Source organism: Zootoca vivipara, chromosome 10, assembly GCF_963506605.1.
Source record: "Zootoca vivipara chromosome 10, rZooViv1.1, whole genome shotgun sequence".
Lineage (NCBI taxonomy): Eukaryota > Metazoa > Chordata > Lepidosauria > Squamata > Lacertidae > Zootoca > Zootoca vivipara.
In genome coordinates, this window is record NC_083285.1 from 41,874,694 (window position 1) to 41,888,854 (window position 14,161).

Genomic DNA, 14,161 nt, shown 5'->3' on the forward strand with positions numbered 1-14,161 from the left:
TCTCAACACACCCAGGATACAGTTGTGTTCATCACTGGTATTAAACATTCTGTTTATTTTACGTGTGAAGAATGTATTGTAATTGACAGTTTAGTGAGAGGAAGTAAGGAGAAATATTTTATATTTCCACTTAGCAAGACTATCCCTTAGGAAATCTACTTTTTTGTATTATTAGTTGTAATGGGTGAGGTGTGGAATGAATGAATGAATAAATGAATGAAGTGGTGTGTGTGTGTATGTATGTATTCTTGTATTCTACATAGAAAGGGGTCTTCTGGGAGGAGTGAAGTCTTAACCTTGGCGACAGAGGAAAATTGACAGGCACAGAAAACAACAAAGACATGCAGATTTGAGATAACAGGCAAAGAAAAATGAAAATTCGCAAAGAAGGTTGTGCAAAAAGAAGGCGAATGAAGGGAAAGCAAAGAAATGAACCTCTTGGCAACAAGTGATGGTTTCATTTTGTTGCATTATGTAAAATAACCTGCACATCAGTTGAGATGGGGTGGGCAGAAGAGATGGCTATGTACAGCATAAATCAATTTTATTGCCCTGTAAATGAAAAATTACTGATTTTTGCTTTGGGCTTTTGTGCCGTTTGCCGTATGTATGTTTCTAAATCTTCAGGGATTTCTTCCTCCATTTTAATTTTGTCTAAACTATGTTGATTTGTGATTCCAATTGCACACTCCCCTCCTCCATTTCCTTCTCTCTCTTGGTCTCTCTCCAAAGCCCCTGCTGTTCTCTTTACTTTGGCTGAGGGGCCTCCCTAAGGTAGGTCAGATTCACTTCTAACAACGGGAGCCTTAACATTTGTCTTTTTAAAAAATACATTGAAAAATACACAAAGTGAAGAGCAGCGAGGGGAAAGCAAGAAGCAGCAGTATCAAAGAGCTAAATTTATTAAAGTTGTATTCTCAATCTCAGATTGCTTTAATTGGTCTTAATTTGCAAAAACTGTGATTTGCTTCCAGTCCAGGAGCAACATTGCAAATGAAGAAGAATGAAGGTTTCTGGCATGAAAAGTGCCTGTCTTGGATATATTAAAGTTTGGGGGTGGGGGGGGAGGCAGTGTATCTTAAGATCACTTTCTCAGTTTATACCGTTTATACCCCTTTTTATTACATCACAGTGACAATATTAAGGTCATCCGTGTAGGGCATTTTTTAAAAAAATAAGCGGTTTTGTGCATTCAGCATGCACACCCAGTGCACAGGTCCATTTGTTTAACTGTTACTAGATAAGTATGGTGGGAACACATGCTGAGGATTTGCCTTATGTTTTCTAATTTCTAACACATTTTAGGATGTTGGCTTATTCAAACCATTTACCCATCCAGCCTCCCACCGCCCCTCTGCCTCCAGCCAGTCCATGACAGCAGCAGAAAGTTTAATATTGCCTTACGACTTGGCTTTCTTGCATATTCCCTACTCAGCCGCTTCCCCAAGATGTGGACCTCTGTGCGCCTTCTCCTGTTGTCAACCCTACTCACTGGAAAGACAGTTGCTGAACGCTGCCCACAAATCTGCCTCTGCGACAGCATCAGGCATCAAGTCATGTGCTTGAACAAGAACCTCACCGAGGTGCCCATTAACATCCCTCAGGTCAGTTTGTGGGAAGCGACGAGGGACGTGCAACACGAGCGTGCGCAAGTGCACTTCTATGAAGCATCCATAGGGCCCTTTCCTCTGACATCCTACTGGCAAAGTTCAAACTGGAAAGAGTTTTGAAAAAAAATGCCTTGTAAAGTGGTGGGTGCTCCTTTATTATTCAGCCAAGGCTGGAATGCTACCTATCAGGGATATTTAATGGGTTTCTTGCATTAGCAGTGGGTTGGAGTTGATGAGCCTTGAGATTCCCTTCCAACTCTATGAGTCTATGAAACAGCTCCAGTTTCTTTAAAAGTTCTAGTGAAGCCATCTAAGGCAGGCATCCCCAAACTGCGGCCCTCCAGATGTTTTGGCCTACAACTCCCATGATCCCTAGCTAACAGGACCAGTGATCGGGGAAGATGGGAATTGGAGTCCAAAACATCTGGAGGGCTGAAGTTTGGGGATGCCTGATCTGAGGACTCTCTGACCCAGAGACTTTTTTTAAAAAAAGAACAGCTGCTGCCTCTAACCAATTTCTAATATTAATAGCATGTCAATTCATCCATTTACATATTATCTAAGGATTTAATCAGACACTCCTTAATCATATGCCTTGAGCCTTGCACTACCTGAAAGAACAATCTCAGCAATTACAAACAGGTCAAAATAATACACATACATTTGATATCCATTACCTACACTATTAAGACAGTGAGATGATTAATTACGATAGCATTAGCACCCAAGATTGGACCTATCTACATCCAAAACCTGCATACCTCCAAAACCTGTAAACCTGCATATGGGACCCAGGTGGCGCTGTGGGTTAAACCACAGAGTCCAGGGCTTGCTGATTAGAAGGTCAGCGGTTCAAATCCCTGCAATGGGGTGAGCTCCCGTTGCTCGGTCCCAGCTCCTGCCCACCTAGCAGTTCGAAAGCACATCAAAGTGCAAGTAGATAAATAGGGACCGCTCCGGCGGGAAGGTATACGGTGTTTCTGTGCGCTGCTCTGCGGACAAACGCTCGGCCAATAACGCGAGATGAGCGCCGTAACCCCAGAGTCGGACATGACTGGACCTGATGGTCGGGGCCCCTTTACATCCAAAACCTGCATACCTCACCCATGAACCATATTACAATTCCACCACAAATGGATAAAATAGGCATGCCCCCTTGCACACATCCTACAATTGGACTGAGATTTTAGCTGGAATAATATGCCACTTAAACATAATATTATATTGGACTTCCCCATAAAGTGGAAGGGCCACAGCTCAGTGGCAGTGCATCTACCTTTCATGTCAAAAGTCCCAGGTTCAATAACCAGAGACTCCCTGCCTGAAATCCTGGAGAACATCTGCCAGTCAGTGTAAGCAATACTGAGCTAGATGAACCATTGGCCTGACTCAGCATAAGGCAGCTTCTTATGCTTCTATCATAACAAGCCAAAGAAGTCATCATATTGTTATGACAGACCAAGCACTTTCAGAAATCCAATAACCCAAGTCTGTTCAAAATCATATCACAGATTATATAAATGAGAAAGTACCCCCTTTATTAAAGTGTATTCTATAACCACCTTCTCAAATAAGTTGTTTGATGCAGCCTGAAAATATTACCCTCTCCTTTTTGTACAAACTGCTTTATTTAAGCTACTGATACCCTGTGGCTACCCAGACCTGAGACTCCACAAAACTCTGGTCTCAAGTAGACAAATTCCCATTTGGTATCAGGTCCATGTAACTATACATTTATGCTTTTCCCATCCGAAAAGGTCTCTCAAACTTTTCTGGGATTGAAATTGAAGTCTGTTGTTGTGGATTCAAAAGGTGCAACCTATGGGGCAAAGTCATTTTCTATATCTATTCCAAGTATGGAATAGTTACAGGTAGGTAGCCGTGTTGGTCTGAGTCGAAGCAAAATAATAATAATAATAAAAATTCCTTCAGTAGCACCTTAAAGACCAACTAAGTTTATATTTTGGTATGAGCTTTCGTGTGCATGCACACTTTTTCAGAGAAGAATATGGAAGTATGGAATAGTTAATAATATGCAAATTCTCTATTATAACAAACACACCAGGGAGTGATGAATTGACTTTTCATGCAGAGGTAACATTGTTCCAAAAGACCGTGAGCAAGACAATTAGTTGAGGATAAAGCTAACGTTTATCTGTGATAATCAACAGGTCACTCAAAGACTTGACCTCCGGGGTAATGAAATCAAAGTCATCCCTGCAGGAACTTTCTTGCCTATTCCATACCTCACCCACATGAAACTTCAGAGATGCAAGGTGGAAAGCATTGAGGAAGGGGCTTTCAGGGGATTGGGACGGCTTGTCTACCTCAATTTGGCTTCCAACAATATAGCATTCATCTATCAAGAGTCTCTAGATGGCCTCTCCTCCCTCCGGCAGCTTATCCTAGAAAATAATAGCATTGAGGAAATAAAGCCAGGGGCTTTTAGTCAACTGGGCTTCCTCACCTTTCTTAACCTGGCCAGAAACTCCTTGGTTTACCTACCAGACATGGTCTTCCAGGGACTTCAGTTGATCAAGTGGATTAATTTGTCCCATAACTCACTCAATGTGCTTGCCAACGAGGCCTTTGGTGGATTATCGACCCTTAGGAGGCTAAGCCTAGATCACAATGAACTTCAGTTCCTTCCTAACGAGGCACTCTCTAGATTGTCTGGCACAGCCCAGCTAGACCTCGGACATAATCCAATCACTTATATTGGTGAGGAGGCCATTGAGATGGCATCCCTGAAACAGCTCTTCTTGGACAACATGGCCCTTCAGGAGGTCTCACACAGAGCTTTTGTCAAGAGCCCCCTGCTGCACACTCTTGACCTGCATAACAACCAGCTGTCCGTGTTGCAGTCACAGACGGAGATGGCCCACCTCAAAAAAATCGACCTAACAGGGAACCCTGTCCTTTGCACTTGTGAAATGCGCCCCTTCAAGGAGTGGGCTGCGAAAGCAAGAATACACGCCGATGTAGTATGTGCTGGTCCTGCTGCCGTCAGGGGAGAGCACCTGGAATCCCTGAGGGCAACAGATATGAAGTGCAGAAGTCACGCCTTGGGTGAGGAGCTGCTGCCTAGCCTGGCCACGGTCACCAGGGAGCCAGAGAAGGATGCTGTAAGATGCCCACAAGGATGTACTTGTTCACCAGATTCCCAGCATGCAAACTGTGTCAGGAGAAACCTCCAGAGTATTCCCAAAGGCTTTCCAAGCAACACCCAACTTCTGGACTTGCGCCATAATGAGTTCCACTCAGTACCGCAAGACTCCTTCCCTGGCTTGAGAAACCTGACATCACTCCATCTGCAGAACTGCAAGATTGCAAGGCTGCAGGCTGGTGCTTTCCAGGACTTGAAAAACCTCGTCTACCTTTACCTGTCTAACAACAACATAGATTCTGTAGATGCTGATGTTTTCAAAGGGCCTGCCCAGCTTGCATATTTGTACCTGGACCACAATGGATTCAACCAAATATCCAAAAGCTCCTTCACCCTCTTGCCGAACCTCTTTGCCCTCCACTTGCAACACAACTCCATCGGTCAGCTGTCCGATAATGACCTGGCTGGGCTGGAGAAGCTACGCTGGTTATACCTAACAGGGAACCGCATCACTCACTTGTCTCCCAAGGCTATGGGACATGCCAAGCTGCTGGAGAAGCTGCATCTGGACGAGAATCATTTGCAGGAAGTGCCCACCAAGTCTCTAAGAGGGCTGCCCACCCTTAGTGAACTGAAGTTGTCCAAGAATCCCATAAAGTACATTGGGGATGGTGCCTTCCTGCCAGTGGCAAGATCTCTGCAGCACCTGTATTTGGATAATATGGGGCTAGAACAGGTAAGCAGGGGTAGGAAGGTTGGAAATTAAGACCTGCCTTCTCTTGCCATCATATTCCTAAGAACGTCCCTTTGCAAATGTTTGTTTGCTTAATTTTATTAAATACCAGTTCTCAGGTGTCATAAGGATTTGGGAAATTGTACACATGTGTTAGGAGGCCCTAACCAACCTGTAGGCCCTATCTTGCCACCTTCCCCAAATACAAGCTTCACCTGAAGGGGATAAACTTAATCAAGTCAGACTTGCATTGCTTCATCTAGCTCAGTAACCAATTGACAGCAGCTCCCAAGGGTTTCAGACAGGGGTTTCCCCCAGCCCCACTTGGCGATGCCAGGCATTAAGTGCAGGACTTTATGCATGCAGGGAAGGTGCCTGCCTCTGAGCTAACAACCTTCCCCCTGGACCACAAAATCTGCTCTTAGGCCTTTAACAGAGATATGAAATGCATTTTCTAGCAGATGTGGCTTTTCCACACATTGCAGTGGCGACAGGAAAGGCTGTCCCTACTCAAACTCTCTGCTGCACAGCTGTTCCATTTCATCTCATGGCTCTTGCATGCTGAGGGAATGGCCATTGCCTCGTTATCAGGACACAGGCTTCTTATGCAAAAAGGTTGCAGGTTCATTCCTTGACATCTCCAGCTACGACTGAGAAAGATGCCTGTCTGAATAAAAACCCAGAGTGCAGCTAAATGAACCAGGGTTCTGACTCAGTATGTCAGCTTTCTAAACAGCTTGCATCCAAACTACCTGCACAATGTATAAATATGATCCCGGGGTTATTGCTGTTTTTCTTTTGATTAAAAGCCGCCATCAACTGAAAGGGGCTGGGAGAAGGTGCAAAGCAGAAACCACGGTAGATGAGCAAATTTAAAAGCTAGAACTATTATTTCCTTTATTCCAGCACCCTTAGTAAGCTATAGGTTGAAGATGCTCAGATCTGGTAGAGCCATTTCCCCATCCAAGTTCCCCCCCCCTTAAAGTAATATGGAACTACCATAATTTGATCAGTCTGGGGTGGGATGTAGAAGCTAAAGTGCTTGGATAAGTAGAAGAGCACCTTCCAAATGGTTCTGGTGGGACACACCAAGTGGGTCAATGTCACCAGAAGTTTCAGATAACTGGCCTAGATCGGGATGCTAACGTAGAATTTACTGATGTCATTAAGCGTCTGACAGCCAAACTCCTCCTGTGTTTGCAGATTTCCTCTGGTGCCTTCACTGGCTTGGGCCCACAGATAAGAAGTCTGTATCTTGAGAAAAACAAAGTGAGCAGTTTGCCGAACTTACACAGCTTTACAGCTCTGGAGGTCATCAGTCTGAGTGATGTTCCTTTCTCTTGTGACTGCCAACTTCTCCCACTACGCAAGTGAGCTGCTAGTTCCCACTGTTGTGACGTGGGGTTTGTGATTTCAGCTCTCTTGACAAAACATGCTGGAGACAGTCTCTAGTAACAGCTCTTTATTAAAGTGAACAAGACTGAAGACTGAGGAGAGGAAAGCTACATTTATAGGGACAGGGGACTAGCTAGGAAGGGATACATTTTGGAGGGAACAATATCAAGCAATCACAGTGCTGCCTTTTGGAGGAAACCAATAAGACAGTGGATCCAAATACAGCAGCTTAAATGAACCAATAGTAGCTGTACCCTCTGGAACCAAAAGGCAGTTACTTTATCCTAATGCAAATACAGACAATAATAATACAGATATAAAATCCTTTGACTCAATACACAACACCCCTCCCCCCCTAGTGAGCACAGCAGACGTAATCCCTCAGGTACTGTGGGGTCCTACAACTTCTACCTGATCTCCTGACAACAGGTGTTGCAGGTTCTGGATTGGGTGTTACCTGTGGTGGAGGGGCTGCTATAGGGGTTTCATCAGGAACAGATGGAGTCCCAGACATCTCAGGGTCCCCGACCTGTACCTCGTCATCATGAGGACTAGCAGACCCTGGTTCATTTGCTGAAGCCCCTGGTGACTGTACCTCTGGACCATTTTCACTCTGGTCTTGCAGCTGTGCGTCATTAGCCAGGGATGAATTATCTGACTCCTCCCTGCTGAGCGCCCGGCGCCTCAGCTGATCTATATGTCTCTTCCAAACTTGCCCATTTTCCAAGGTCACATAATAGGACACAGGTCCACTAGCCCGGGTGATCACACCGGCCACCCACCGCGGACCTCGTGAATAGTTCCTCACCCAGACCAGATCTTCAGGGGCGAGATACCTTGTTGTGTCAGTCTCAGCCTGGGGGGGTTGCTCTTGAATTACGGTTTGGCATTTTATCTGGGTGGACATAATCCAGCACCGTTACCAGTCTTCTACCTAAGAGCAGCTCGGCTGGCGACTTGCCCGTCGCAGTACACGGCGTCGCATGCTGCAAAAATAACATTCGCGCAATGCAAGCCGACCAGTTACCCTCCATTAAGCGTGCAATGGATTCTTTGGCTGTTCTTACCATGCGCTCAGCCTGCCCATTGGAGGATGGGTGAAAGGGCGCGGATGTGACCCCTCTTATAAAGTTATCAGCCAAGAATGCCCTGAATTCTTGGGATACAAAAGCTGCCCCATTATCTGATACAATGGTCTCAGGTAACCCGTGGGTAGCAAACAGCTGCCTCAACACCTTGATTACGGCAGCTGATGCCATGCTGGGGACCATCGCCACTTCTAACCATTTGGAATATGCATCAACGATAACCAAAAAGACCTTCCCTTGGAATGGCCCAGCAAAATCTATGTGCAGCCGGCTCCAGGGAGTCCTGGACTGCTCCCACCAGTGGACTGGTGCTCTGGCCACTTCTGGCCGCACCTCTTGGCATGCCTTGCATGTTCGTACCCATTGTTCTATGTTCTGGTCCATTCCAGGCCACCACACATAACATCGGGCTAGCGACTTCATCCTGACCATTCCCGGGTGTCCCATGTGAAGCGTCTCAAGAACCCTGTTTCTCAGTGGTGCTGGGATTATCACCCTATCTCCCCATAGGAGACAACCCTTATGCATGGACAATTCGTGCTGCCTTGTCGCATAAGGCCTGAATTTTTCTTCATGCGGACCACCTGGCCACCCCCTCCCCACCCAAGTGAGCACACGGGAGAGAACAGCATCTTTCCTAGTTTTCTCAGCTATATCCGTAGCTGTTACAGGAGCCCCCGGAAGTGTTTCTAGCATCATAATGTGCTCCGCCGGAGCAGGATCCTCATTGCTCCCGCCAGGAAGGGGCAATCGACTCAGCGCATCAGCATGGCACAACTGTTTCCCCGGCACATGGGTCAAGGTGTACTGGAACCCATTCAGGAATATTGACCAACGCAACATTCTGGGGGAGAGAATTTGTGGCGTTTGTTTGTTTGGGTTGAACAACCCTAACAGTGGTTTGTGGTCCGTTTCAATGGAGAAATGGCGACCGTACAAATAATCATAGAACCTTTTGATTCCGGACACAATAGCCAGTGCCTCTTTATCAATTTGAGCATAGTTGCGCTCTGTGGGCGACAACGTACGGGAATAGAAAGAGATGGGCTTTTCCGACCCATCCGGTTCCCTATGACTCAGCACAGCCCCCAGACCGTATTGAGAGGCATCACATGCCAGGACCAGCGGCTTTGACTCATCATAATGAGCAAGGACGCTCCTGCTACTCAGCATTCCTCGCAAGGAGTCAAAAGCCTTCTGCTGCTCCCGCCCCCATCGCCACACATTCTTTTTCTGCAATAGTCTATGTAATGGTTCAGCTACCGAAGCTTTCTGGGGTAAGAACGAATGATAAAAGTTAATAAGTCCCAGGAATGACTGCAACTCCGTCTTGTTCTGTGGTCGTGGTGCCTCGATGATGGCCTTAATCTTAGCATCTGTGGGGTGGATGCCTGATGCATCAATTTTAAACCCCAAGAAATCCACAGTTGGCACCCCAAAACTGCATTTTTCTTTTTTCAGTTGCAACCCCACCTCCTTGAACTTGAGCAACACTGCACGGACACGCGCAACCAGTTCCTGTGGGTCTTTTCCAGCAATCAAAACATCATCAAAAAATGGCAAGACCCCCGGCAGACCTCTTAACAGGCGTTCCATGAGCCCTTGAAAAATCCCTGGGGCCACACAAACTCCGAACTGTAATCTGTTAACTCTGAACGCCCCTTTATGTGTGACAATAGTCTGTGCTTCCGCTGATTGTGGGGTTACTGGCAGCTGTTGGTAAGCTTGTGCCAGGTCAATTTTGGCGAACGCCTTGCCCCCAGCCAGTTTAGCCAACAGATGTGATACGACTGGAATGGGGTATGAGTTTCCCCTGAGTGCCTTATTGATAGTACATTTGTAATCTGCACATATCCTGACTTCCCCATTTGCTTTAAGGGGCGTGACGATTGGAGTCTCCCACTTAGCAGAGTCCACGGGTGAGAGAACTCCCTGCTTGACCAATTTATCCAGCTCTGCCTCGATCTTGGGTTGCAGTGCAAATGGCACTCGCCTTGGTTTGAGTCGGATTGGGGCCACACCGGGGTCCAACTCGAAGTCAACTGGGGGCCCTTTATAACAACCCAGTTTTCCATTAAAGAGACCAGCAAATTCCTTGCATAATGCCTCGCTCATCTCAGGGCAGGTTTGGATTGAATTAAGCCCTGATATACTCAGTCCCAGGGCGGGGAACCAGTCAGTGCCCAGGAGACTGGGGCGACTGCCCTTCGCAATCACCAGTTTGAGTACAGCCTGTTTGTCCCGGAACTGTACTCTCACGGCACACATTCCCATAACATGGATGCGGCCTGCTGAGTACGACTGCAAGGTTGCCGGGAAGGGCTCCAGAGGGGGCAACTTACCCCTGGGGAAGAATGTCTTCGCGGTCTGGTCCGACACGATGGTGAATGCGGATCCGGAGTCCACCTCCATGTCGCACTGCTGACCCTCAATCTTCACCTTGACGTATGCCTTGCCTTGCGCTGGAAACTGCACGGCCCTCCCGTTGATCTCCGTTACGTAGTGGCAGTCCTTTAGAAAACGAGTTGCTGTGGGCGGTCTGCGATGCTCCAGTCTAGGTGCTCCTGTCGCTCCCGACGCCGCCGATCTACAGACCCTGGCGATGTGACCCGTCTTTCCGCACGTCCGGCAGATAGCATCCCTGAAACGACAACTCTTCCTTTCATGGTTTCCGCCACAACCTGGGCAACTGCCTCGGCGATCTCTGTGCACTGTGCAGGCCTGACGCACCGACTCGACCCCACGGACTGGGCTCTGGCTCGGAGTAGCCTCTAGCTCGTCCATGGCATGCGCAACTTCTATCTGTGGCTTAGTGGCCTTGCGACTGGCATCAAGCTCCTCTCTTTCATAATTCTCCGTGGCGGTGGCCTCTTTCAAGGCTGAAGCAAGGGTAACCTCTTCTTTAGCCACGATGCGTCTTCTGGCTTTCTTGCTGCTCAGACCACCAATAAACCGATCCAGGAGAGTCTCTTCCAGATTTTGGAAGCCGCAGTGCTGAGCGAGCTTCCGGAGTTCAGCCAGAAATGTGGATACAGACTCCCCAGCATGCTGCTGCCTCTTATGGAACTCCATCCGCCGGGCCATCTTGGTCTCAGTAGGCGCCAAGTGGCTTGTTAGGCAGGCAAGAATATCTTTGAGAGATGTCTCACTCAGCTTCGCTGGAGCAAGTAATGCCTTGGCCAGCTTGAAGGTCTCGGGCCCACAGTAGCTCAGGAATGTGGCCCTTCTTTTGCTGGCATCGGTGATCCCTTGAGCCACTGCAAAGAACTCGAAGCGTTCGACGTAGTCTTCCCAGGTGTGGGGCTCTGATGGCTGGAAGGGCTCCAATACCCTTGGACTCTCCATTGTCCTAGCGGGCAGGGTCGTCTTCTCAGCTGGCCAGTGAGTCTTGTTCTCAGCTGCAATCCGGACTCTGAGGCAGGGTTGTGTTTAACCGCTCCTCAGCATTCCGGATCCCATCCTCGTCGCCAGTTGTTGTGACGTGGGGTTTGTGATTTCAGCTCTCTTGACAAAACATGCTGGAGACAGTCTCTAGTAACAGCTCTTTATTAAAGTGAACAAGACTGAAGACTGAGGAGAGGAAAGCTACATTTATAGGGACAGGGGACTAGCTAGGAAGGGATACATTTTGGAGGGAACAATATCAAGCAATCACAGTGCTGCCTTTTGGAGGAAACCAATAAGACAGTGGATCCAAATACAGCAGCTTAAATGAACCAATAGTAGCTGTACCCTCTGGAACCAAAAGGCAGTTACTTTATCCTAATGCAAATACAGACAATAATAATACAGATATAAAATCCTTTGACTCAATACACAACACCCACTACTGCACAAGGGCTTGTAGAACAGCAGTGGGTAGAATGTTTGTCTCTCTTTCTTATTTGGCAGGGCTTCAAACGCATCCTATTAACATGCTCAGACTAGCACTCTTGCCAGCCATCTCAGCAAAGTGATTATGGGCACTGTTCTAGTTTCTGTTGCCTAGTCGCAAAATTGTACAGTAATTCAACATGTTCCTCTTTATTGCCAATAAACCAAATAAGGTATGGGGAAGGCCCAAGAGCAGCAAATACGAAGCAACTCTTTCATTATACCAACTCACTTCAAATGCTATTGCATCTGCTTTCAAGCCAATATGCTTTAAGCTGACTCAAATGCCGCAGTGTATCTAGATTAAAGCTAGGTAAGAGATAGGCAACCCAACACAATTTGAAAAGGTGATTCATTCATTTATGCATCAAGCTGATCAACTGAGCTCCATACAGGTAGTTGCCTAGGTTGACTTATAATTTTTTAAAATTTTAAAATTAATTCATTAAGTTAATGAAATCATCAAGTCTCCATACCTTCCTTTCTCCTCTGTGTTTCACAATAAATGAAGATTCTCTTGTATCAAGAAGCAATCTCTCAGAAATGTAGGAAAGTGTGTGACTGTGAAGATACAAAGGCTTAGCACTTAGGCTGATTATATTGCCTCACTTCCTCCTTTTCAGGTGGCTTGACAAGCTGAATCTTAGAGTAGGAGCCACCTGTGGCTCCCCAGCAGAGGTACGTGGCCAGAAGGTGAAGCTCGTAACTATCTTCCAAAGCTGCCCAGGCTGGAATACCAAGAAGACAAAACGAACCAGTTCAACTAAAGCCAAAGCCAAGGCTGGAAGGAGTTCCAGTAAGAAGAGGCAGCAGCAGGCTGGAAATATAAGAGTCAAGAAAAGCAAGAAAAATAGAAGCAGGAAAAGCAAGTTGCTGAAAATGCGCTTCTCCACTAACAGGGGGAGAAAGGCTTGAGAGGGGGCACATTTTTATAGCCTGTAAATTCCTCCATACTACAAAAGGTACATTTTCAAAGGAATACTTGATCATTATACCAAGAGTCAATCTTAGATGTTAAAGAGGCAGGCAAGTGGAGCAGTACGTTATGCTATACCTGTCTGTATAATCATGCACTAAGCATGATTGAAATCTCCAAAGATACTTGTATAGGCAAATGTGCACACTTAAATATTCTATAGTTTATTCTGCTAGTCTGGAAGTAGTGCAAGGTACCAAGTACTCCTCTTGTCACCATGATTTAGCCAGACATGTCATGCACACTTTCCAGTCTGTATTTAACAAGGGCTTAAAAATATTAAGAGCTTGCCATACATACATACATACATACATAATACTAGTTACAGGTAGGTAGCCGTGTTGGTCTGACGCAGTCAAAATAAAAATAAAAAATTCTTCCAGTAGCACCGTAGAGACCAACTAAGTTTGTCATACCGGTAGGTATGAGCTTTCGTGTGCATGCACACTTCTTCAGATACTAAACTTAGTTGGTCTCTAAGGTGCTACTGGAAGGATTTTTTATTTTTATACATACGTAATGTAAAGCTTTATCAAGGTTGTTGAATTTTTTGCCCACAGCTGAACTGTGTGCTGTTTCTGCATCTTTGCTAAATTGTAAAAGAACCCACAGCATTTGTTGAAGTAGAAACAGCAGTTTCTGTTAGAGGAGATAGTTAGAAAGTTGACTTTGTGAAGTATATTAGTTATTAAAGTTAATGCTCTCATGATGCTTTTTCTAAGCATTGGAATATTTGGACTAAGCTACAATTTGCCAACCTAGCAGTTCGAAAGCACGTCAAAATGCAAGTAGATAAATAGGAACCGCTACAGCGGGAAGGTAAACGGCGTTTCCATGTGCTGCTCTGGTTTGCCAGAAGCGGCTTTGTCATGCTGGCCACATGAACTGGAAGCTATACGCCGGCTCCCTCGGCCAATAATGCGAGATGAGCGCGCAACCCCAGAGTCGGTCACGACTGGACCTAATGGTCAGGGGTCCCTTTACCTTTACAATTTGGCTAAGTCTTTGTCTTCTGCTACTCATTGTATTCAGTTTGCCAAATTTATGCATTGATGCTCTACTACGCCAATAGCCTTTCGCACTATATACAGAATTTTGCAATTCAGAGTTGAGGAATTTGTTGTGAAATCTAGCATAGCTTACCACAGAAGAGCAATAATTGGGTAGTGCTAGGAGCTCACCATCTGTAAGCAACCAATGCTCTTCCCAAGGTTAAACTGCCTCTTATCTCTGGTGTGTTCTGGAGTTATCTCTGGAGGCTGCAAAGAGTTTACAAGAGACAAAATATGGGGGATTTGACGCAATAGCAAAAGAATGTGCATTGAAAGAACCATGGGATAAGATGGTTCCAAAGAACCAAGATGTCTCCAAACAAAAATG

The 14,161-nt window shown here is 46.2% G+C and overlaps 1 protein-coding gene across 1 annotated transcript; it reads left to right on the top strand.

The window, feature by feature from the left end:
• The first annotated feature begins 1,448 nt into the window (after positions 1-1,448).
• CHADL (chondroadherin like) lies at positions 1,449-12,763 on the top strand. Its single transcript, XM_035127809.2, has 4 exons — positions 1,449-1,604; positions 3,782-5,452; positions 6,653-6,819; positions 12,429-12,763. Exons 1-4 carry the CDS (start codon positions 1,449-1,451, stop codon positions 12,718-12,720), a joined length of 2,286 nt encoding a protein of 761 aa, XP_034983700.2. The 3' UTR covers positions 12,721-12,763.
• The last annotated feature ends 1,398 nt before the right edge of the window (positions 12,764-14,161 follow it).

What these genes read in the sequence shown, in the direction of transcription:
- CHADL (XM_035127809.2), top strand. Translation starts at nt 1,449, where the DNA reads ATGTGGACCTCTGTGCGCCTTCTCCTGTTGTCAACCCTACTCACTGGA. An exon ending in TGCCCATTAACATCCCTCAG is followed by an intron (nt 1,605 to 3,781) that starts GTCAGTTTGTGG and finishes GATAATCAACAG; the next exon opens with GTCACTCAAAGACTTGACCT. An exon ending in ATAATATGGGGCTAGAACAG is followed by an intron (nt 5,453 to 6,652) that starts GTAAGCAGGGGT and finishes CTGTGTTTGCAG; the next exon opens with ATTTCCTCTGGTGCCTTCAC.